Here is a 25508-nt window from a genome sequence, read left to right on the forward strand (position 1 = left end):
TCCGAGGCGCGAGGTCAGGGGTCGCGGGGCGGGGCCAGCGTCGGTGGCCGCCGCCTCTGCTCAGCCGTCGTCCCTCAGCCCGCGTCAGCCCGCGTTCCTCCTCCGGGTGCTAGGGCGTGGCCGGCTTCGAGTCCGCGGGCGCGGTCCGGGACGCCGAGGATGGCCCTGGGCGAGGAGCCGGCCGCGGGCGCGCCGGAGGACGGGGCGGAGGACGAGGCGCTGGCCCGCGGCGGCGCCCTCGAGGCGTTCGGCGAGGGCGCGGAGGTCCGCGCGCTGCTCGGCCGCCTGTGGAAGGTGCTCGGCGACCGCGCGGCCCGGGAGGGCGCCCTGGAGCGGTTCCGAGGTGCGCGCGGGGCCCGGCCGGGTGGCGGGTGTGCGTGCTGTCGGGCCGGAGCTGCTCGTCTTTCCGAGAGCTCGCACCTGGCGCGCCCCTGTGGGAGCCCTGCGCCCGCGCGCGGGCGGCCTCGCCTGGCGGCGGAGGGGCGGTGGGCGCTCCGTCTCCCGCCCGTCCGCGGAGGGGTGGGCGTGAGGACGTGACCGCCGGTTCGGCCCCGCCGGCTCGCGAGAGCCCGCCAGGCACGGCTGTGCGGACCGGGAGGCGGCGGGACGAGGAGCCGCCGCGAGCCGCGTGCCGCAGACAAAGGCGCGCAGGGGGCGGGGAGCGCATGGCGGTGCAGCCGGGGTCGGCCGCCGTCGCCCGGGGCCCTGCGGGGCCCGGCGGGGAGCGCGCAGCACAGGCTACTGGCTGCCGCCCGTGCTCCGAGTTCGGCCCCCCGGACCTGGGCGCTTGTCGCTAATGACTGGTTAGGGCGCGAGTGGGATGGGAAGCGTTTTGTGACTCAGTAAAACCGTCACTGTGGGCCCTTTCTGCCGAGGAAACTTCCGCCGCGCTTTGCCCTCCTGGTTTGCGGTGACGAGCCTCTGACTTCGGGGGGCGGTGTGGCGGCCGAGTGGACCCGGCGTGTGCTTCGCTGATACAGCGCAGCGCTGACACTCGCTGGCACTTGGGCTCCGTGCCTCCTCATCGTCCTTCCGCGTCTGTTTCTGCGGCTGCGGCCTGGGGTTAGAAGCCAGCCGCTGGTGCACAGGAGTGCTGTGGGGCGGGGGAGTATCCAGGGAGAGCCCGGCTTCCGGTTCCCAGGCAGCTGGCGGGCGTGGAGGGGTGTGGCATGGGCATGGGATCGCTGTCACGGGCGAGTGGTCTTCGGATCTGACGGGAGCAGCGCCGGCTGCTGGAAGGAGCGGAGACCAGGCCGCCTGGGGTGGAGGAGCGTGTGCTCGGAGGGCTTGGGCCCGGGGAGGGCGCAGTGCCCGTGTGTTGCGCGCAGGGAGGAGTAAAGGACTGGAAGGCGTCTGTGTGGGATTGATGGTGGGTTGGGAAAGGAAGGCGAGCTGAGCAAGTGGAGGGTGTGGTGGCGTGGGGGGCTGCCCCAGGTGGCCTTGCTCCTAAGAGCCGAGCCAGAGCAGTCAGCAGGGGGAGACCTGAGGATTCCTGGGCCTTGGTGCACGCGTACCTCAGTGATGTTAATTCCCATGTTTCTCTTTTTAGTAATAATGGACAAATACCAGGAGCAGCCTCATCTGTTGGACCCACACCTTGGTAAGAACAGAGGTTAATGATTTGGGGTTTTTTTTTTTTTTTTAAAGATTTTATTTATTTATTTGAGAGAGAGAATGAGAGACAGCACGAGAGGGAAGAGGGTCAGAGGGAGAAGCAGACTCCCCGCCAAGCTGGGAGCCCGATGCGGGACTCGATCCCGGGACTCCAGGATCATGACCTGAGCCGGAGGCAGTCGCTTAACCGACTGAGCCGCCCAGGCGCCGCAATGATTTGGGTTTTGATCGTTCACTTACAGATGCTCACAGAGGCCTTGGTGTGTGGTGCTGGGGTGTGTGTGTCTTTGTATTTGCCAGCAGAGGGTGTCAGGATGAAGTGCCCAGTTCTTATTTGTTAGCAGGGCCACTTAATGCTAGTGGACTGGGATAGTCCTAGGAGTTCTACATGTTGCTCTGAGCTGTGGGCAGATGTATTTGAGCTTCTTTCTTCCTTGCTGTTACTTAAGAACCTCTTTTTTGCTCATCGTGTGTATTTTAATCAGTTTGTTTTCCAGGCACATTTTGTTAGAACCAAGTGCTTTACGGGGGTCACCATTTAATCCTCATATAGATCATATATAATCTATGGTCAGCTCTGTTTTATAGATGGAGACAGTGAGGCTTGGGTTTCCTTAACTTAGTATAAGAGGAGTGGTTTATTGTTTCTTTTTGACCTGTTTCATACTGATAATTTTTTTTTCTTTTTTCTGTCTGCAAAAGTAACACTCCTGGCAGTGAAATTAGGAAGGAGGAAGGTAGCAATAGTAACTTAAATTGAAAAGCAGCGCAGGGTGGGGGTTAGGTGCATGAGACCCAGGCCAGACTGCCTGGATTTGCATACCCAGTGCCACCACTTAGCTGCTCTGGCCTGGATTTCCTTACCTGTAAAATGGGGATTATTAGCACTACCTGCCCCACAGGGCTGTTGAAACTTCAAACATGTTACCATGTGAGGCAATAGGGGTTAGCTTTAGCATACACATATGTGCCTTTTAAAAAGTGGGCTGGTGCTGTGTGTGCTGCTTTTTCTCCTTCAGGTAACCACCAGGTTTTGTAGAAAAGCTTTCTGAATTCTCACCTGTCTCAGGCAGAAGAAATGCATTTTCTTTTTCTTTCTTTCTTTTTTTTTTTTAGACCTACAGAATTACTCCAATTTGGTTTTATTATTTATTTATTTTAAAAGATTTATTTATTTGAGAGAGAGAAGGAGCGAGAGAGCATGAGAGGGGGGAGGGTCAGAGTGAGAAGCAGACTCCCCACTGAGCACGGAGCCCGATGCGGGACTGCATCCCAGGACTCCAGGATCATGACCTGAGCAGTCACTTAATCAACTGAGCCACCCAAGTACCCCCAGAATAAATGCATTTTCGTACTTGGTTGATAGCTTGGCTGGCTGAAGACAGAAGGCATGGTTCTCTCATCCACTGTTACCAAATCCAAGTTTCTTTTTCAGGAGACTTTTTTGTTGCTGAAAGTTTCCAGAAACTGATGTCTTATAAGAGTGTGAATTGCTCTGGGCCTTTTCTCTTATGCTGGGCATTAGCTGGACAGTTTTAACCTGAAGACTTACATCCTTTGGTGCAGTGGACTTTTGGTGTGTTATTGGTCATTTCTCTGCTTCTGCTTTCTCTTTCTTTTCTTTCTTTTTTTTTTTTTTTGTAAAAAAATATTTATTTATTTATTTATTTATTTATTTATTTATTTATGATCACACTCATTTGAGGAGCAGAGGGAGAGGGACAAGTAGACTCCATGCTGAGTGCAGAGCCTGATGCAGGGCTTAATCCCAGGAAGCTAAGGTCATGTCCTGAGATGAAACAACATTAGGACACTAACTGACTGAGCCACACAGGCACCCCTCTGCTTTCTCTTTTTGATGTCCCTGTGAACTGGATGTTAAGTTTCCAGGAGTGATCACTGGAGGGATCACTCCTCTGGGTCCCTTAGCTTTTCCCACATAGTTTTGCTTTTTGATCTTTGTTTTGCATGTGGAAGATGTTCTTGAATTTATTTTGTCCATTGTTTTTACTATCTAAGCGCTCTTGTCCTTGGTTTGGTATTTTTCGAAGTCGTCTTATGGGTCGGATGTTCCTGTCTGGGGAGCACATGGCTAGCTGCTGGGCGCTGGGGCCCTGTTGGGGAGGGTCCCTCCGTGGGCCTCCTAGCCTGGAATGCCTACTCCTTGTTGAATCAGGAGCTGACTGCGTGGCAGTTGTCAGATGTGTCCTGGCTTCCTCTTGGACCTACCCTCTCCAGAGCACTTCTGTCCAGTAGAGCTTTGTGTGATGACGGAATGTTCTAGATCTGTGCTGTCTGGTAAGGGCACCACTAGCCACGTGGGATTGCTGAGCACTTGAAATATGGTTAGTATGACTGAAGAACTGAATTTAAAATTTTATTTGACTTAAATAAAAAAAAACCCAAATGTGGCTAATGGCTATGGTATTCACCACTCTAGAGAAACCGCTGGTCTTCTGCCTAAAAGGGGCTGTGGCTGGGAGACCCTAGAGCACTCCTCCTGTTTTCAGCTCTTGCTGTGTCCTGCCCGGGGCCGTTCCTGGCTCCTCAGCTCTGACTCCTTGCTGGGCTGCTCCAGTTACCGTGGCTTTCCCTGCCGCTGTCCGGTTTCTAAGTCACAGCTGACATCTCTTGGCTGTTGTTTTTTCTTCTCTGTTCCTTTGTGTATTTGTACACTTTATTTTCATTTTATTGCATCTTGGGGGGTGGTGAGGGTTACTGAGATAAGCATGTGGAATGATCTGCTTTTCTGGTCTCTATTCTTGTGGAATGGCTGTGCTGTCTTTCTTAATCTCTTGGTCTAGTTCTGGCTGTTCTCTGCTCTTCCCCAAGTTCACCTCTTTCCTCTGGAGTCAGCTTTTCTTTGTAATTTGGTCTTTTCATGTTATTGGTTCTGTCCATATTTAAGACTGAATGGATGTAGATGGGGGTTCCTCTGCTTCTATTTTATGTTGGAGTGTTTCCAGCTAAACCTCTCCTGAGATGATTCTGTCAGGCAGTGTGGTGAGTGGATGGGCAGATTTTCTCTGGGAGCATGTGAGTTGGTTGAGGATGTTCCACATGGCAGAATGAAGCCCTTCCTTTATCTGGGGTGCTCATATCCCTTCCGGGGAACGCTTCACTTGCCCTAAGTGGTATGTTCAGAGTTTTGCTCTGGGATGAAAGCTGCTTGTGCTAATGTGGTGAGGTATAACTTGCACGCCACGGAGTTCACCCTTTTATGTGTATACTTCATTGGTTTTTGGTATATCACAGGGTTGTGCAGCCATCACCACTAATTCCTGAACATTTCTTCACCCCCAGAAGAAGCCCATGTCCATCAGCAGTCACCCCACTCTCCCTCCAGTTCTTGGCAACCACTAATCTGCTTTCTGTCTCTGGATTTGTGTATTTTGAGCATTTCACATAATGGAGTAGACAGTATGTGGACTTTTGTGACCGGCTTCTTTAACTGGGTGTAATGTTTAAAGTTGTGTAATTAAATACTTCACTAGCTTTTTAGTTTCTTTTGTGTTTTCAAAGCAGTAAATATATAGTTTGTAAATAATGCTAGCTTGATCTCTTTATCTGTGGTTATACATTTTCATTCTTTAAAACATATTCAGGGGTGCCTGGGTGGCTCATCAGTTAAGTGTCCAACTCTTAATCTCAGCTCAGGTGTTGATCTCAGGGTTGTGAGTTCAAGTCCTATGTTGGGCTCCACACTGGTCGGGGAGCCTACTTAAAAAAAAAAAGTTCAAAGTTACCTTTGTGGAGGGGTGCCTAAGTGTGCAGTTGGGTTAAGTGACCAGCTCTTGGTTTATGCTCAGGTCCTGATCTCAGGGCTGTGAGATCAAGCCCCGTGTTGGGCTCTGCGCTCAGTCCACTTGAGATTCTCTCTCCCTCTCCCCCTCCCGCTTGGGCTCTCTCTCACATGCTCTCTCTATAAAAATAAATAAGTACATCTTTTTTAAAAAATAGGGGGAGCGGGGCGCCTGGGTGGCTCAGTTGGTTAAGCGACTGCCTTCGGCTCAGGTCATGATCCTGAAGTCCCTGGATCGAGTCCCGCATCGGGCTCCCTGCTCGGCAGGGAGTCTGCTTTGCCCTCTGACCCTATCCCCTCTCATGTGTTCTCTCTCATTCTCTCTCTCTCAAATAAATAAATAAAATCTTTAAAAAAAATAAATAAAAAATAAAAAATAGGGGGAGGGACAGAGGGAGAGAAAAATCTCAAGCAGACTTCATGCTGAGCTTGGAGTGGGGCTCCATCTCACAACTCAGAGATCATGACCTGAGTGGAAATCAAGAGTCTGATGCTTAACCGACTGAGCCACCCAGGCACCCCAAGTCTAATATTCATGTATTTACCATTTCCACCTTTATTCTTTGCTTTATATAGATTGTAGTTTCTATCTGGTCTCGTTTATTTTTTGCTTGACTTCAAAACATCATTTTTTTCTGGTGCAGATTTACTGGTGATGAATTCTTTCAGCTTTTGATATTTTGTTTCACTTTCACTTTTGAGAGATTTTGCTGATTATAGAATTCTAGGGTGACAGTTTTTTCTTTCAGCATTTTAAAAGATATGGTCCTACTGCCTTTGGCTTGTATTGGTTTTGACAAGAGGTCTGTCTTTACTCTTGTCTTTGTTTCTCCATGTAAAGTGGGCTGTTTCTCTGGCAGTTGGTAGAATTTTTTTTTTTTTTTATTGCTGGTTTTCAACAATTTCATTGTGACATGTCATGGTGTAATTTTCTTTCCATTTATCCTGCTTGGAGTTTGTTGAACCTTTTGGATTAATAGGTTTACAGTTTTCATCAAATTTGGAATAATTTTGGTTATTATTTCTATACATATTTCTCTGCCTTTTCCTCTCTCCTCTCCCCCTGGGACTCAGGTTACCTGAATGTTGATCACTTGACATTGCTGCACATGGTCCTGAGGCTGCTTGTTGTTTTAGCACCCCTGCCCCTGTAGTGTAGAAGTTTAGTTACTGTATCTTTGAGTTCTCTGATCTTTTCTGCAGTATCAAATATTTGATTAGTTACTTTTTCATTTCAGATTTTATTTTTTCCAGCTCTTGAAGTTGTTTGTGTTTGTATCTTCATTTCTTGCTTCGTATTGTTCACGTTTTCTTATACATTCTTGAGCATGTTTTAGTATTTATGATACTTGCTCTAAAGTTGATATCTTCTTTGTCTAGGGAATTTCTGTTGACTGATTTTCCCCGTTAGGAGTCACCGTAACTGGGCGCCTGGGTGGCTCAGTCGGTTAAGCAACTGCCTTCAGCTCAGGTCATGATCCTGGAGTCCCGGGATCGAGTCCCGCATCGGGCTCCCTGCTCCGCGGGGAGTCTGCTTCTCCCTCTGACCCTCCTCCCTCTCATGCTCTCTGTCTCTCATTCTCTCTCTCTCAGATAAATAAATAAAATCTTTAAAAAAAAAAAAAAGGAGTCACCGTGACTTTAGACAGCCATGTGCCTCGTAATTTTTGAGTGGATGATGGGCATTGTGATTATTATGATGCTGGTGGTTTTAAATTTTTTGTCTTTAAAGAGCGCTCAGATTTGCTAGGCAGTTAAGTTAATTGTAAATCATTGTGTCCTTTCGATCCTATTAAAGCCTTGTTAGGGCAGGTCTCGCTTTTTCTCTAGTTTTTCTCTAATTTAGCCTTCCTACTTAAGGATAGACTTGTCTGGAGTGTCTGCTGGTTGCTCTGGGTGCTCAGCATGGACTGTACTCTGGCTCGATGGGATTTGAGTGTTGGCCCCATGGCAGCTGGAAACTCTTTGTCTCAGTGCTTTTGGTAGTTGTTCTTACCTGGCCCTGTGGACTCCTCCCATACTTGTGAACATTCAGCCAAAGACTCGAGGGGGCCTCTCTAGACTTCTGGAGCTCATTCTCTGCATACCTTCCTCTTCATTACTCTCCCCTGCAGATTTCAGCTGACTTAGCCTCCTTGAACCTTGGTCTCTGCTCTCTTTGAGTCCTCCCCTGCCTGTGCTGAGTTCTAAAAATTACCTCCCAGCAGACAGCCTGGGGCAGCTGTAGATCCCAGTTGGTCTGTTCCCTTGCACTGCCTGTTGTTCCAGTGTCTGAAAATATATTTGTCACATATTTGTCTCGTGGTCTAATTTTTGGTGCTAGAGCAATTCCATATAAGTTAATCCTTTATAACTGGAAGTGGAAATCCTTTTTTTTTTAAAGATTTTATTTATTTATTTGACAGATTGATAGCGAGAGCAGGAACACAAGCAGGGGGAGTGGGAGAGGGAGAAGCGGGCTTCCTGCCGAGCAGGGAGCCCGATGTGGGACTCGATCCCAGGACTCTGGGTTCATGACCTGAGCCAAAGGCAGACGCTTAACGACTGAGCCACCCAGGCGCCCTGGAAATCCTTTTTTTCTGCCTTATTACATTGGTTAGAATGTGCTCATCACTAAATCATAGTAGTTGTAGGAGGTATCTTCTGTAAAGCATGGTATTAGATATTAGTTTGAGATAGAATAATTTTTTAAAATAAGAATATTTCTCCTACATTTTATTTTATTTTATTTTTAAAGATTTTTATTTATTTATTTGACAGAGAGAGACACAGCGAGAGAGGGAACACAAGCAGGGGGAGTGGGAGAGGGAGAAGCAGGCTCCCCGCAGAGCAGGGAGCCCGATGTGGGACTCGATCCCAGGACCCTGGGATCATGACCTGAGCTGAAGGCAGTCGCTTAACCAACTGAGCCACCCAGGCGCCCCTCCTACGTTTTATTTTATTTTACTTTATTTTAGAGAGAGAACACGTGTGTGAGTAGTGGGGGGAGGGGTAGTGGGAGAGGGAGAGAGAGAGAATCTTAAGCAGACTCCTTGCCCAGTTCGGAGCCCAGTGTGGGGCTGGATCTCAAAACCATGACTTGAGCTGAAATCAAGAGTTGGACACTTAACTGACTGAGCCACCCAGGTGGGTGGCTGCATTTTAAAAGAGAGGATGAATGTTGTATTAATTTTTTTCTTTTAGAAACTGTTATGATGAAAATGTTTTTCTTCTTTTGCTCTATTGATACTTGGACCATATAGGTTTACTAATATTGAATTACTCTTTTTTTTTTTTTTTTAAAGATTTTATTTATTTATTTGATAGCAAGACAGCTAGAGAGGGAACACAAGCAGAGGGGAGTGGGAGAGGGAGAAGCAGGCTTCCCGCTGAGCAGGGAGCCCGATGCAGGGCTCGATCCCAGGACCCTGGGATCGTGACCTGAGTTGAAGGCAGATGCTTAATGACTGAGCCACCCAGGCGCCCCTGAATCACTCTTACATTTATAAATAAAGTTTTTTTTTGGCATTTTATTTTGATATCATATTAATGTTTAATTTTGTAGTAAATGTTTTGCATATGTTTTTCCCTAGAATGGATGATGAACTTGTTGTTGGATATAGTGCAAGATAAGACATCTCCAACTGACCTCATACATCTGGCTTTTAAATTTCTTTACATCATCACGAAGGTAACATTTACATAGCACTTTATAGTTGACAGAATCCTTTCTTATATACTCAGTCCAGAAATTACTTTCCAAATGCTATTTTTCAGGAAAGATGGTTTTCACAAATAATTTGTGGGTTTCATTCTTTCTCTTTTTACCATACGTTGGGGATCAGATGTTAGTGATAGTGATCTGTGGGTCCTTTGGCTGAAACCGTGTCTGAGATATTTAGCATCTTGCCTTTGACCAGATCAAGTAGCGCCTAGCTAGGAAGGAAGTGAGGGAGGGGAAGGAAGGAGGGCGAGGGAGAGAGAGTTGAGTAATTCAGAAGAGTTTCTTGCAAGGAAAAAGTGGACAAGCTTGGTGAAAATGTGCAGATGAATTTCCTGGGGATCTTGTTAACAAGGCATATTCTGAGTAAGCAGGTCTGGGGTGGGGCCTGATCTTCTGCATTCTTAGAGACTCTCAGGGGATATCCCTTTGCTGGCCGACAAATTTAACCAATTGCAGTTTTGACCACGGGAGTGACTCAGAGCCATCTCCGGGTGGGTTTTGTGGGGCTGCGCAGTCCAGTAGTGCCTGCTGTGTGGTGAAGAGAGGTCCTTGGCCAGTGAGAGGGCCCCTGGGTGGGCTGCCCATGTGCATACTTCTCTGTGGCTCAGTTGGTCAAGTGCAAGATCTCTCCTGAAGGTGCAGTACCATTGTGTTTATGGAAGCCGTAATGAATTTGGGGACCTTCGAGGTTTTTGAGGACTTATTCCCTCCTGAGTGTCAGAGGGCAGTTGTATAAACAAGGTAGAAGGAAAACTAATTTGTTTGTAACATATCTGTATTTGTGATGAAGCACATATTATATGTGTTAAGTTGGGACAGAACATATGAAATGATGTAAGAAGCAAAGATAGCTTTCCTGTTTATTCTTAACAAGTTGTATCACTCTAATATGGCATAATTCTCTTCTGATCGTTGGGTGGGATAGGTGGCGATCTTTGATGATAGAGGAAAAAGATATTTTGCTACTTTCTGTGTTTTCTAATTATATAATAATTCAGTGTCTTTTTAATTTGGTAGGTTCGAGGATATAAAACATTTCTTCGTTTATTTCCTCATGAAGTATCCGACGTCCAGCCTGTTTTAGATATGTTTACAAATCAGAATCCCAGAGACCATGAAGTGAGTGTCTTTTTTCTCCTCCTTTTCATTCCCAACCTCGTCCCTCCTTCTTTCTTCCCTTGTTTGCTCTACTCCTGACTGGTGGCTTCATCTTCCTGTTTCCTTCAGTTTTATCTTATGCTGTTTTGTGTCCCTCTCTCTCTTTTCTTTTATTCTTTTTTTTTAAACAAATCTTTTTTTTAAAGCTTTTATTTATTTGACAGAGAGAGAGATAGCGAGAGCAGGAACACAAGCAAGGGGAGTAGGAGAGGGAGAAGCAGGCTTCCCGCTGAGCAGGGAGCCCCATGTGGGGCTCGATTCCAGGACCCTGGGATCATGACCTGAGCCGAAGGCAGATGCTTAACGACTGAGCCACCTAGGCGCCCCTCTTTTTTTTTATTCTTTTGGCTTTTTCTGTTATTATGTTACCTTAAATTCTTTCCTTTTAAAATATGCTCTTTATAAAGAAAAAAATATGCCTACATATGGTGTGGTGATAACTATGTCAACCTTCCAGATTTTTAAAAATTGAAATATAACTATTTTGGGGCTCTCCAGGACCACCCCCAGGTTTGATGATTCTCTAGGATCACTGTAGGACTGCATGTAGTTGTTTTTATGGTTGTGACTCATTAGTAGCAAAATCAGCAAAGGGAAAAGGCATATGAGGTGCAGTTTGGAGGAAACCAGAAGCAAGCTTCTAGAGTCTTCTCCCAGTTAGGTCACGCAGGGCACTTGTAAGTCTCCCTAGCACTGAGTTGTGATGACACATATGAAGTGTTGTCCACCAGGAAGGTCATAGAGACCGGTGTGCAGGATTTTTCTTGGGGGCTGGTCATGTGGGTACTCTGCCAAATATGGACTGAAATTCCAGACTCCCAGAAGGAAAGCAGGTTTTGACATAAGTGATGTGGTTTGTACAAATAGTCCAGGCACAGAGGGTCCCCCTTCTCAGGGCGTGGTGGGAAGCCTTCTGAAATCCAAGTTCCCGGATGCCCCCTGGTGACTAGCCTTGTTAGCAGGCCTTTCCCAGGAGTCAGGCTGCTTCAGGAGCACTCTTTTGCACAGTGTGAGGAGCACACCATTCATAACTGCTCCACCAGTGAGTTGTCTCTGTGAATGTGCCCAATTTCAGTTGAAGATGTGGGTTATCATTTCCCTAGCTCTCCTCTGCTTCTCGTGCCCCCGATGGGTGATTCCAGGGCCAAAGTGGAGTCTTGTTTTGTTGACTACCTAAAATAAGGGCCCTCCTCTTTGACTAGACATTGAGAGTATTTTTCTTTGTTCTTAAGTCTTCTGTTTTCCATTTTTTTTTTTTTTAAAGATTTTATTTATTTGACAGAGAGGGACACAGCGAGAGAGGGAACACAAGCAGGGGGAGTGGGAGAGGGAGAAGCAGGCTTCCCGCTGAGCAGGAAGCCTGATGTGGGGCTCAATCCCGGGACCCTGGGATCATGACCTGAGCCGAAGGCAGATGCTTAACGACTGAGCCACCCAGCCACCCCTGTTTTCCATCTTTTTATCTGTTTTTCACTTTCTCGAAATGCTGATTGTGTGCTGAAGGGTGCCAGCGAAGAGAAACCATTATACTGATCTATTGTGACTTTTCTCTGTTAGTTCTGCTGTTTCTTTCATCTGACCAGGTTCCCAGCTGTCTGTATGACAGAGGGTGTGTGTGGTGGGGTACAGTAGAGATAGGGAGGGACTCTCGATGGTCTGCACTCCAGGCTCTGAGGTGGATAGCATCTGAATGGCCTGTGGTGGGCATTGAGTGGGCAGGGAGGGCAGGGAGGACTGTGAGTGGGGCATGCGGGTTACCTCTGTCCTTTATACTGGAGTCATTTTACTTTGATTTAACTTCTTAGACTTGGGAGACCCGCTACATGCTTTTACTGTGGCTCTCTGTGACTTGCCTGATCCCTTTTGATTTTTCACGCCTTGACGGGAACCTCCTCACTCAACCTGGGCAAATGCGAATGTCTGTAATGGACCGTATTCTCCAAATAGCAGAGGTAAATGTGATCATCCAAATCATTAGCTGCTAAGTAGTGTTCTTTTTCATTCTCATGCTGTCTTATATTGGAGTTTAATTAGGTACACTTTTGACATTTATGTTTCTTCAACTGCTGTTACTGTTTTTCAGTGAGGTAAAATTCCATTTCATGACCTGTTTTGAAAGTGTGATAATTCATGTAGGGGAAAGGATGAATTACTTAGCAAATTTCCTTTCTTTGTAGGTAGTGCAAATACTCTGTTAAGCATAATAATGACATATAAGAGATTTCAGGGGGCAGTTGTAAGAGAAAATAAAGGTCCATTTTAAATTTGATTTTTAATGTTATGTAAATAATACATGATCAGTGTAGAAAAATTAGAACGTGAAGCAAAGCAAGAAAGATACTAAATTGAAGTCCCTCAAATTCTAGTGCCAAGAAGTAATAACGCTTGTATATTTTTTCAAACTTTTTGTGATGCAATAATTTGTCTATATGCATAATATTTGTATTACCCCAAACTTGAGTGGTTTAGCACAACACACATTTATCATCCCACAGTTTCTGTGGGTCAGGAATCTGGGTGTGACTCTGCAGGGTAATCTGCATCACAGTCTCCCCGGCTGTAGTCAAGGCTCGCCTTGAGCAGGGTCTGCCTCCGTGTTGTCATGGCAGTTGGCAGAAGCCAGACTCTTGAGGGTGTTGGACTGAGGGCTTTAGTTCTTTGCTGGATGTTCCTTGCTGTGTGGCCCCCTCTACCTGGCAGCATATTCTCTCGAAGCCGGCAAGGGGCAGGGTCTGCTAGTGAGACAGAAGACACGATAATGTGTCACCAAATCACAGAAGTGGCCTCCCACCCCTTGCCAGATTCTCTTGGTTAGAAGCCTGTCACTGTGTCCAACCCAGACAGGAGGGTTACACAGGATGTAACACCAGCGGTCAGGCATTCACTGAGTACCTGCTCTGTGCCAGACACTGTTCTAATCATCTTTTGTATGGTGACTCACATAATCCTACTGAGGTTTATGTCTGAATAAGGCAGTTTACTTTTTTTTTTAAATATTATTTTTAAAGATTTTACTTATTTCAGACAGAGAGACTGAGAGAGAGCATACATGAACTGGGGGGGGGGGGCAGAGGGAGAGGCAGACTCTCCACTGAGCAGGGAACCCGATGTGGGCAGCCCAGGGTCCTGTGATCATGACCTGAGCTGAAGGCAGATGCTTAACCAACTAGCCACGCAGGCGCCCAGTTAAAAAAAAATTTTTTTTTTAAGATTTATTTATTAGAGTGCACATGTGCGCGGCAGTGGGTGGCAAAGGAGAGAGAATCTCAAGCAGGCTCCAGGCCCAGTGCCATGACCCTGAGATCGTGACCTGAGCCGAAATCAAGAGTTGGATGCTCAACTGATGGAGCAACCTAGGCGGCTCTTAAAGATTTTTGTAAAAATAATAATTTAATTTTTTTTTTTTAAATAATCTCAATAGCCAATGTGGGGCTCGAACCCACAACCCCACCACGTTCCACCAGCTGAGCCAGCTAGGTGCCCTGACAGTTAACTCTTTTTATCCTCATTTTACTGAGGGGGCGATGGTCAAAAAGAAGAAGGTTCACTTTATCATAGAGGGTAGATCCAGATTTGAAGCAGGCGGTTTGGCTTGTGGCTTGTCACCACAGTCCGTGCGGCCCGCTTGGTGCAAGCGCCTTTGGTGCCCTGCTGTCCCGCGAGCTGCTTTTTCCCTGGCAGTGTACGTTGAACGTCTTATGTCTGAGTACACGTCCTCTCATAATCTGGAAAGGGAAAGGTGCTCCACTGAACCCTAGTTTTAAAATATTCTCTTGGGGCGTCTGGGTGGCGCAGTCGGCGAGTGTCTGACTCTTGGTCTTTCAGCTCAGGTCATGATCTCAGGGTTGTGGGATCAAGCCCTATGTCAGACTCTGCTCAGTGTGGAGTCCGCTTGAGATTCTCTCTCTCCTTCTGCCCCCGCCCTCCCCACGCACGGGTATGCACACACTCTCTCTCTCTCAAATAAATAATCTTAAAAAAATTCTCTTATAGATGGATGTTTAGTTTGTTTCTGATTGTGTTCTGTGAGAAGTAGTACGGTGATGAACCACCTTTACGTACCCTTTGTGTATTTGTCTTGTAAATGGGACTGTCAGGTGAGTGGGTGTACATTTCTAAAGGTTTGGCACTGATTGTCCCCCAGAGAAAAGATCTTTTGTGTATGTATCATCTGGAAAAACCTTAGTTGAGATGAGAATTGGGAACTTCTTAAGGCAAGCCTCCAAAGAGAAGCTAGTCATTTGTTTTAACCCTGGGTCCTCTTCTGTTTGAGTGGGGCCTCCTAACTGTTCTCTATACTAACATGTTGACAGGTCCCAAGTGTGCTTTGTGGACACCATGATTTTTTTTTTTTTAAAGATTTATTTATTTATTTTAGAGAGAGAGTGAGAGAAAGAGAGAGGGGAGGATGAGCAGGAGTAGGGGCAGAGGGAGAGGGAGAACGTCAAGCAGACTCCCTGCTGAGTCAGACACTCAAGGGACTGAACCACCCATGTACCCCTGTGGTTCTTTGCTACAGCTGGGTGACACATACGCGTTTCATTTTTCTCTTTTTACACATGTATTTCAAGGGGTCTGGCCACATGCCATGTGCAACTAGGCATCTGCCGGGTGGTGAGCACAGCATTTGGCTCTTGCTGGCAAGGAGTCTAGGGGTGCTTTGTGCAGCTTTGAAATTGGGCCTCTGCCTAGAAGCTTCATGACCTGGCTTCTCTGGGAGCTGCTGCATGTGCGACTGGCTGGTGAGTGGGTCCCAGAGATTTATATGGTGTGTGTAATGGTGCCTGTCCTTGATCCTTTCTTCTAGGCCTACTTGGTTGTCAGTGACAAGGCCCGAGATGCCGCTGCTGTCCTTGTGTCCAAGTAAGTACCTTGTGTTGGTTGATATGTGACTGGTGGGTTCCGAGAGGGTTTGTCTTACGTACTCTTCTGCATTCCCTGTGTTTCTGTGTTACCTTGGAGCCTCCTCCACACCGGGCGGATGGGCCTGGGAAAATCTTTCCTACTGCCCAGTACGTGTCTCTTTCTTTGAGGGAGCATCGGCTCTGTTTGGCTGCAGACCTTTGAACCTGAGAGTGCTGGGCTAGGGGCTCATGGAGGTCACCTGATGGGCCTGTCAACAGAGTGCAGATTTAGAACAGGTGTAATAGTTATACCTGGGGCAGAAGCTTACCTTTGGGGTGGTGGCAGTTAGATGAGTCTTTAAAGGTCGCTTTGAAAGCAGTTAATGCTGTGGTTTATGGAGATCATGAGCTTGATTGGGTCATTGTGGCTTGGGATAAAAATCCCCAAACATTCTCTGTTGACTGAAAAACAGGCTGTGCCTCAAACATGTGAACATGGCTTTCTTAGTCTGATGAGCTCGGTGAGCTGACCCAAACAGTGGCCCTGGTGTCTCTGAAAAAATGCAAAAGACGTGTGTGAGAGCTATGGAAGCTTGTTTCATGAAATGCGAAAATGGAAGGAAACAGTTTTTCTACATTAATCTTTTGTAGGAATGTGACTTAAAATAAGTGTATTGAGTAGATAAATGGGAATATTTGGCTTTTCCCCACTCTACATTTGTGAAAGTTGAAAATGGGCCGTAAAAACTTTTGGATATTTTGATTGGGAAAATGGGCAACACTTCATTCAGGGTCCCCTTATACTTAGGTGTATAGCCATGACCTTCCACAAAGTGGTAAGAGAAACCCTTAATTTGTAGGGCAGTGGGGGCACTTGCTGCACCATAGGGCAGAGCTTGGATAGAAGAGCTGATTTCAGGTGTGAGGGGAACATGTGAGCCCACCTGCATTGCTTCACCTGGGGGACAGAGATACTCACTGGACAGAGGTTTCTTGTGATTAAAAAAATGAGTTTCTGGGATGCCTGGATGGCTTGGTTGGTTGAGCGTCTGCCTTCAGCTCAGGTCATGATCCTGGGGTCTTGGGATCGAGCCCTGCATTGGGCTCCCTGCTCAGCAGGGAGTCTGCTTCTCCCTCTGCCTGCCCCTCCCCCTGCTTCTGTGCAAGCTCTCTCTCTAATAAATAAAATCTTTAAAAAATAAAAGAAAAATAAAAAAATGAGTTTCTTTTTAATTCTAAGAGTAATCTTGTGTTTTGGAAAATAAAGAAACGTATAAAGTACAAAATCCACGTGTACCTTCATCCCCCAGAGGTGTACCTGCTCCTGCTTTTCGTCCCGATGCTGTCCGTTGGTGCCACCGCTCTGTCTGTGGGTATGTTGGTGCACACGCTGGTCGTACCGGCTACCAGCAGATGGGCCTGGAGCTTTAATCAGTCTTTTTCTAGAACACTGTTACGGTGTGAATATACTCCTGTTTCTCCAGTCCCCTGTTGGACGTGTAGACTGCTGCCTGCTACTTGTTAGTAAAATCAGTGCCATCATGAATGTCTTACATAAAACTTTGTGCCGTTCGGATTGATTCTTAGAGATGAATTCCTGGAAGTGGAATGGACATTTTAGGGGTTTTAAATGCAATTACTGGAAAGGTTACCTTTCCCCTATATTTACCAGTACTATGTGAGATCTTAACGTGTTTGCCAGATTTGTTAGGTGAAAAATTGTTTTTATTATTTTTTATTACCAGCAATACTGAGGGTTTGGTAGAGTTATGCTGAGTTTGACTTTGTGGAGCACCACCCTTTGGGGGCTGGGGAGGTGAAGCCCTAAACCTTTGTTCCCTCCCTGATGTCCTCCAGGAAAGGGGACCTGGGAACAGATCCAACCACTTGGCGGGACTCTCCTGCACCATCTAGTGGTCAGGACGAGTAAGCATTTCGCGTGGTTGAGGCTGGTTTTCAGCGCATTAAAAATGCCCTAGCCAATTTGCCAGGCTGTAGATGCATCCCGATGCTGTGTAGCCAGGTTCTCAGAATGTTCCAGAATGGGTGTAACTTTAACTGCACTGGCCGAGCATCTTCTGATACACTGGGCAGTGGCTGTTCTGAGGGAAGAGAGGGCTCTGGGTGGGAGGGCTTGTGGCTGGGATGAGAGCTTCCCGCAGGGTTGCCGAGGCAGGTGCCGGAACCGAGTGCTGCTTCGTACGTGATGCAAACACAAAGAAGTGGGCCAGCACGTCGTAAGACGGGTTTCTGCAGCATTAAGTGAAGAGTGCCACCACGTGTGTTCCCTGGGGGGCAGTTGAAGGGAGTTGAGGTCCTGTTGCCTGACACTCTCTGGTCCCATGTCTCCTTGGGAGGGTGTCCCTGGGCCTCTCTTGGAGGCTGCACATTTCCCACCCTCTGTCTCTTCATGTCCTTTGCTTGTTTCCTGTGTTTCTGCCCCCAGAGTTGAAGCTTTCCTAGGAGAGGATGGGCCCAACCTGAGCCCCCGAGTCAGATAGCATGTAGACTGGCTAGAGAGGAATAAAGGGGGCCCCGGCTCTGGTGTGGGGGCTCAGGGGTGGCTGCCAGCTTAGACCAGCATGTAAAAGAGTGGGCAGGATCCAGTATGTGCCATCCCAGCTTCCAGAGAGTGCAGAGCTGAGCATATGTGGGCTCTGCTTGGGGCTGTGCAGCACTGGGTCGAGGGGGTGGGAGAAAGGAAGACCCATGGCAGAGATGGATTTGGGCCAAGGAAAGGGACGGGCTGAGTAGTAGGTGTTGGTGGGGTTCCTGGGCAGTGGTGGGGACGGGTAAAGGTGGTCCTGCAGTGTAGGGGGCCTCAGGATGAGTGGGAGCCCAGGAGGGAGGAGACGAGGGTGGTGGGGCCTGTGTATTACCTCAAAGAGGTCATGCTGGGGAATGGCCACCTGATGGTCTGGGTAGTGTCTTGGTGTTTTAGATTGGAGAGTCCATCTTGAAAGGAGGACATAATTCACAATGCAGGACATTCACAATCTGAGGACAGATGTCCTGGCGTGGAGACTTCTCTTGATGGGAGGATGTGGTGGGCCAGAAAGGGGTGAGCTCTCTTCAGTTGGAGCCTTGGTTGAGCTATCAACCTGCCTGTTTGTTTCCTTCTGGCAGGTTTGTCACACGGCCTGATGTCAAGCAGAAGAAGATGGCAGGTTTCCTGGACTGGAGCCTGCACACCTTGGCCCGCTCCTCCTTCCAGACCATCGAGGGGGTCATTGCCATGGATGGCATGCTACAGTCCCTGGTAAACACTGCTCCGGGGGAGGGGATAAGTTCTCTTCACCTTTGAGTCCATTCTGAAGTAGCTGGAACATAGTAAGAGACCATTAACCCTAGCAGCACAGTACTGCACCTTAAAACCCAGGGTTGTCCTTGGATTGTCAGCATTGGGCTTTCTGCTCCAGTGAAGGAGATGGCCTGAGCCAGCCTGGTGTGTCGCCACCAGGGGGCAGTGGTGTCCACAGAGCTGGGGCAGGCAGGCGGGCAGGCGGGCAGGCGGGCAGGGCATATCCTCTTTGGGTTTCCTGCTGCGTAATTGTGTTACAGAGTATAATTATCGGAACAAACTCTGATGAAATAAAGCAGGTGATTTGACATTTGATTTTGTTCAGCTACTTGGGTTAGGGTGTTAGTAACAAGTGTGTTAAACACAAAAAGGCGCCTGCCCACAGAGTGCACCCGTGGGTGCCCTACCTCCAGCCCTTTCCACTCCCTGCTTCGTCTGTCTGTTGTGTTGCCTTTTTTTTTCTTTAAGATTTTATTTATTTGAGAGAGAGAGAGCGAGAGTGAGAGAGCACGAGCAGGGGGAGCGGCAGGCAGAGGGAGAGGGAGAGGCAGGCTCCCCGCTGAGCAGGGAGCCCGATGCGGGGCTCGATCCCAGGACCTTGAGATCATGACCTGAGCCGAAGGCAGACGCTTAACAGACCGAGCCACCCAGGTGCCCCTGTGTTGCCTTTTCTAGTCCTAATGAGGAGGACAGTTCCCAGAAGAGGGAAGGCTGCTGAGGCCCTCATGGTCCTTGGGTGTTGTGGGCATGGTACCTCCTCTCTGCTCTTTAATTGCAGCCGGTGAGACTTGGTTCTTGGCCTTGTTTCTGAAGCTGTAGAGGCCCATGGCCCACTTTCTGGAGAGCAGGGCATTTCGGACTGCGTTTAAATGGAGACATTTGAACCCATGACTCAGTGTGACATCATTTTCTCGGGTGTTGTCCCATGTGCTGGCTGTTGACAGGTGGGATGAGGTGTAAGAAGTCATGAGGGTCAGTGAAAAGTGGGGCTGATGATGTTATCACCCAGGGCAGTGGGCACAGGATGTGGGAGGAGAGGAGATGACAGCCAGGGCTGCCTCAGGGCCCTGGGGAAAGCCCTTTCTCACTGTACACCCTGTCCTGGGCACTTAAGGTACAGACCGCCTGGCCCCTCTCAGGAATGTTCTCGGCATCTGTTTCTTTCCATTTGTGTTGCTGTTGTCTTTAGGAAGGACAACCTTTCAAATGATGAGAATATTTCAAGACATTTTATAAAGAAACCTGGAAAAATAGAACATTTTCTGAATTCCTTTGGTCTGTTGAGGTGCTGTTTTTTTTCCTTTCTTCCATTCTGTAAATGAACGTGATATGTTGTGTACTAGTTCTTAGAAAATATTGAGAGGGGGCACCAGGGTGCCTTAGTCGAGTGTCCAGCTCGATTTTGGCTTAGGTCATGATCTCCTGGGTTGTGGGATCAAACCCGTTTTGGGGCCTGCGCTCAGCAGGGAGTCTGCTTCTCTCCTTCTTCTCTCTTTGTCCCTCTCCCTGCTCAGGCATGCGTGTGCGTGTGTGTGTGTGTGTGTGCATGTGCGTGCAGGCGCACGCACGCTGTCTCTCAAATAAATAAATCTTAAAAAAAATTGAGATAATTCACATACCGTAAGTAATCTGCTTTTTTTTTTTAAAGATTTTATTTATTTGACAGAGAGAGACAGTGAGAGAGGGGACACAAGCAGGGGGAGTGGGAGAGGGAGAAGCAGGCTTCCCGCGGAGCAGGGAGCCCGATGCGGGGCTCGATCCCAGGACCCCGGGATCATAACCTGAGCGAAGGCAGACGCTTAACAACCGAGCCACCGAGGCGTCTGCTTTTTTAAAGTGTCTAATTCAGTGATTATTTTGTATATGCACAAGGTCACATACTCAACACCACTATCTAATTTCAGAATATTCTCATCACTGATAAAGGAAACCCCACACCTGTTAGCAGTCACTCCCCTCTGCAACCATTAATTTAGTTTCTGTCTCTGTGGATTTGCTCATTTTGAACATTTTATATAAATGGAATTGTACAACATGTGACCTTTGTCAGTGGCTTCTTTCATTTAGCATCATGTTTTCAAGGTTCATCCATGTTGTAGTGTAGGTCAGTAATTCATTCCTTTTTATGGCCAAATAATATTCCACTGTATGGGTATTCTTAGCTACTATGAATAGTGTTAACCTGAACTTCTGTGTGTAAGTTTTTGTTTGAGCATATATTTTAGTTCCCTTGGGTACGTAACAGTAGTTTTTTTTTTTAATTTATTTTTTATTTTTAAAAGATTTTATTTATTTATTTGACAGAGAGACAGTGAGAGAGGGAACAAAGGCAGGGGGAGTGGGAGAGGGAGAAGCAGGCTTCCCACCAAGCAGGGAGCCCGATGGGGGCTCGATCCCAGGACCCTGGGATCATGACCTGAGCCGAAGGCAGACACTTAACGACTGAGCCACCCAGGCGCCCCAGTAGTTTTTTTTTTTTTTTAATTTAACAATTTAAATATTTTCTATGTTTTTGAAGTCTTAGTTTTCCTCATGGCCGCACATCTGTCACGTGATGAAACGTGGGTATCAGCTTGTGCAGATGCACAGCCTGTGCCTTCAGGCGGCTCTCACTCCAGCTGTGTGTGGAGATGGTGCTTAAAGAGGGTTGTATTGGGATTTTCAGTGTAATTGCTATGATGGGAGTCAGTGCAGCGTGAGGCTGGCCTGGAAGGGCACCTAGTGTGGATGTGGATGGGAGGGGGAGGTGCGGGATACAGACGTGTGCCCACCAGGCTGTCTGTCATTGCCTGAATTCTGGAGAAGTGCATTTATGTTTTAGGTAATTCTGGTAAAGGATGGGTGAATGGGGCAGAGATGCTTTTTTTTTTATTAAAGATTTTATTTATTTGACAGAGCACAAGCAGAGGGAGAGAGAGGGAGAAGCAAGTTCCCTGCTGAGCAAGGAGCCCGATGTGGGACTCGATCCCAGGACCCTGGGATCATGACCTGGGCTGAAGGCAGCCACTTAACCGACTGAGCCACCCAGGCGTCCCGGGGCAGAGATGCTTTATTTGAAGGTTTGGGTGTAAGGGGATTCTTAATTTTTTGGCATGAGTTGCATTGAGAAGTCTTAGGTCATAGAGAAACAATTGGAAGGTCTGACAAAATATAACTGGAGTCTGTCAGTCTACTGTGACCTGCAGGGCAAAATGCCAGACCTATCTGAATGTGGGCGAGGGATGATGAGGCACATTCGACCTAACTTGCTTTTGTGGTTATGGTCCTATTTTAGACCTTCTTTGCCCAGTCAGGAATTTGTATCAGGCACGGGCTCTCGGGGTCTCCTGTAGGCTTTGCCCAGAAGCCACTCCTCCAAGAGCCGCAGCTGTGTTCATACACACAGGGGCAGCTGGGCCAGCAGGGTGCCTAGGCTGTAGGGCTGGAGCCTGCTGTGACCGCCCTAGGGACCTGCGGGCAGGTGAGGCCTGTGTGGCCCCTGCCTGGGCTGGTGGCAAGGAGGCAGCGGTGGGCCTGTGTACTCAAGCCACCTGCGAGAGTTCCTGATGGCTCCCTTGTCCCTGGGCTCAGGTCCTCGGGGCTCTTCCTGAAGGCTTGAGAAGGGCGTAGGGACCCTTTTTTGTCCACTTCTGCAGTTGCTTTGCCCTAGGTCCTTTTATTTATTTTTTTAAAACATTTTTGATCATCTTGTTGCCTGTCTCTACATTGTTCCCAGGTTTTCTGCTGCTTCTTCCTAAGTGGGAGACACACGCCTTTAATGGCAAAACCCAGTGCTGGTTGGGAAAGGCTGCCGAGTGTTGTCCTGCCAGCTACAGGAGCAGGTCAGCATCCCTCTCAGTGCAGAGAGCCAGCCAGGAGTGGGGTAGTGCTGTGGACGTGGACATCTCCAGGCTCCACCCTTAGGAGAAGTTCTCGTTTTCTCTTTCTCCTGAGGAATAGAGGGATTTTCCCAAAAGCTTCTGCCCCTTCCCCCAGCTGGGCCCTGGAGCAGCATGGCAGCCATATCTCAGAGCTGTCTGGAGAGGTGCGCCCTCAGTGGGGTGGACAACTGCCTGACAGGGCAACCCAAATTCTAGGGAAGTGAGTAAATGAAACTGCTGGGAAGTGGCACTCTGCAGGGCCCAGCACACCCCTTCTGGAGCCTTCTGAAGCTCCCGTGTTTCCTCTGGAAAACCTAGGGTCCTTCTGGACTCACACGTCTTGTTTCCTTTTCTCTTTTCCTTTTCAGAGCAGTGATTTGGTCTAATTACTGCTGATGCTGCCTGGTCAGGAGGAAGTGGTGTGGGGTGTTGGGCTCTCCCAAGCAGGGAGCGGGTTTCACCATGAGCTCGTCAGACCTGAACAGCAGAGGCTGGGCGTCCGCTCTGCATGATGAAACTTGCAGGTGTATTGTGCTTTCAGATTTCGTCTGTCTCCTTTGATGCACTTGGCTTCATTTCTATCCACCTGTTCATTAGTGTGAGTTAGGCAAAACAGGTGAACTTGTAACAAGCACCATCGAAACTAGGGTTTGATTTTATTTTCCTGGAAGCATGTTCCTCTTCTAGCAATGAATTTTAACTCTTGTGTGGGAGAAACAGGAGTCTGGTAGCTTCCTATCCCTGGAAGGCCCTCTGGCTTAGTCCTGCTTTAAGCATTAGGATTATTGCAGATTGAGGAAATTCAAAGAAGGAAAACCCATATTAAAAATTGAAAATGGTCATCGTTTGAATATGCTGTGACCTCTGCTTCCTTATTGATGGTTGCACCATTGTGGCTCTCACTGCTTAGATTGAAGAGCCTAACGACTGACTGGTGACGTGGGGCTTCCCTTCCTGTGTTCCCTGTAATGGCTGGGAGGCAGGTGGGCACTTCTATTGCCAAAGACAGGGTTCTTACACAGAAATACTGCTGGTGTGATGAGTGGCAGTAAAACACTCTCCTCTTTGCCAGTTATGATTGTATCCCCCCTTCACAATGAAGTTTGTTTTATTTACTTTATCATTGATAAAAGCATTGCTCACATTAAAGGATAGATTTTTTTTTTTAAAGATTTTATTTATTTATTTGACAGAGACACAGCGAGAGAGGGAACACAAGCAGGGGGAGTGGGAGAGGGAGAAGCAGGCTTCCCGCAGAGCAGGGAGCCTGATGGGGGGCTTGATCCCAGGACCCCGGGATCATGACCTGAGCTGAAGGCAGACGCTTAATGACTGAGCCACCCATGCGCCCCAAGGATAGAATGTTTTGTTGCAAATGTTAAAAACCAGGTAATCCCATCGCCAGTGCCTGAATGCATGTGTGAGGACAAACACCGAAGCCTCTCTGCTTTTGCCTAGAGTCTAAGTAAATAAAAGGAGTTTCCAGCGCCGGTAGAATGGCTGTCGATGCCACAAGGGCAGGATGTACCAGAAATGCACGTCCCAGGCTCCAGGGTGTGTTGGTGGGTGCTTTGCTGCCCTGAGGGAGGCCGATTTGCTATGGGCCAGTCCTGAGCCTCAGGACGCCCTGTAGCAACACCTGTGACCTCAGGCAGAGGTGAAGGCCTTGCTCCATGCTCCCCGCCTGTAGAAGGGAAATAACAAACCTCTTACCTCAGAGGGTGGTGTGGAGGCTAATTAGTGCGTGTCATGCTCTTTGAAGATGAAAAGAAGCCACCTGATTATCCAAAACACTTGTCATGTAGGCTTTGCTTTCTTTCCTTTTAGGGTTCTTTGGAGGGTAGCACTCTGGTTTCATTTAGGGTTCAGTGTGGCCGGAGGACAAATGGTCCAAACTGAGCTTTTAGTCGTAGCCCTTGCTGGGGCAGGGTTTTGGGTGGAGGAAGATAGGGTAGGAGCCATTTGAATGTGTTTGTGTTTCAGTATGCATGTGCATTTATGTAGTGTTCATGTGTTCTTGTAGAATTCAGGTGAAATGCGTACCTTCTGTTTCCTTGTGGATTTAAATCCATGGAGCAGCCAACTCTGATACTGTTTTAATTCTATGTAACTCAGCACTTTACGTGGGGCAGGCAGCATGGTGGCATGAGTGTTGTTGAAACATGCATGGTGTGTGGCACGCCTTTAATTCCATTGGCGGGCCTGGTTTGTACACCTGCTGTGTGAGGAGATGACGTGCTCTGCTGGACAGGTGCATGCTCGCAGGCAGCCCAGCCGAGCCCACGCTCAGAGGGGAGGGGGCCTTGTCGGTCACAGGCTCTCCCCGCCTCTTAGATGAGAGAGGGAGCACGCGGCAGCGCCGCTGGCTGCTGTGGAGCTGGCCAAGAGCTGCGGGCCTCCTGGCTGGTGCTCTCTGTCCAGCCTGGCCTGTGGCCTCCACTGCAGGCTGTCTAAGGGCCCTGTAGCTCCCACCCACTCGGTGGTTGGGTTCTCACGTGAATGGGCCCTGGCTGCCCTTACCCCTCCCTCTAAGCAGGTGTTTCTCAGGCTTTGTTCTTGCTGTTTGAGGGCGGCTGATACTTCTCTCCTGATTCACCCTTGACCTTTAGTTCCTGGTTCCTCTCCTTAGCCCCAGAGCCCTAGTTCTGTGCACCTGTTGTGCTTCAGACTCCATGAGTCCAAGATTGTGCCTGCTATTCTGTCCCTTTTCTCTCCTCCTGCCAGCCCGTGGAAGGAGGGCCCAGCAACAAACAAGAATGCTCAGGCAGGGACTGGGTCCAGTCTCATCTGGCCATGTGGATGAGGCTTTGGGATGTGTTGCTGGCCTGGCCCTCCTTTCCTGGTGTGCTGGCCATGGCCACCCCCTCCATGGCCTGTCCTCCACCCTGGGCCAGGAGTCTGTCCTCGGCCTAGAACAAGGCTCTCTGCTCTGGTGCTCTCTCCAGACAGGAGCTGGCTCAGTCTGTGGAGTCCCCTCTGTGGGCAGTGTCACCGCCTCTCGGTTCCTCAGCTGCAGCTGTGCTTTTTCTGTATAACGTTCAGTGGTGCCACTCTGGAGAAGCAGTGGCAAAGGGCCCAGGAATGGGGTGGGGGAGCCAGAGAGTAGACAGCCTGCAGAGGTCTATCCTCCAGGCCCCTCCAGCAGGGGGCCAGGCACCAGGCAGAGTCAGGCCTAGCAGGCTGGTTGTGTTGCTTTCCCCGAGGGTTTTAGGCCCTGTGCTGGCAC

At 48.4% G+C, this 25508-nt stretch overlaps 1 protein-coding gene across 4 annotated transcripts in view; it reads left to right on the plus strand.

Annotated features, from left to right (window-relative positions):
* Nucleotides 1-17: 17 nt before the first annotated feature.
* The window catches only part of TBCD (tubulin folding cofactor D), a 164618-nt gene continuing 139127 nt past the window's right edge, over nt 18-25508 (plus strand). For 2 of the 4 annotated variants that reach the window (XM_064583413.1, XM_064583414.1), the window contains exons 1-7: nt 20-343; nt 1550-1600; nt 8989-9086; nt 10137-10238; nt 12083-12229; nt 15085-15140; nt 18248-18380. In XM_064583413.1, the coding sequence (XP_064439483.1) occupies nt 160-343; nt 1550-1600; nt 8989-9086; nt 10137-10238; nt 12083-12229; nt 15085-15140; nt 18248-18380 (771 nt within the window). In that variant the 5' untranslated portion in view covers nt 20-159. Of the gene's footprint in view, nt 344-1549; nt 1601-8988; nt 9087-10136; nt 10239-12082; nt 12230-15084; nt 15141-18247; nt 18381-25508 lie in introns of all 4 variants that reach the window. The other 2 variants (XM_064583411.1, XM_064583412.1) reach the window with 2 other exon arrangements.

This window comes from Mirounga angustirostris, unplaced genomic scaffold (genome assembly GCF_029215605.1).
Source record: "Mirounga angustirostris isolate CCGP_5_RB_7025 unplaced genomic scaffold, mMirAng1.0.hap1 SCAF_17, whole genome shotgun sequence".
Classification (NCBI taxonomy): Eukaryota; Metazoa; Chordata; class Mammalia; order Carnivora; family Phocidae; genus Mirounga; species Mirounga angustirostris.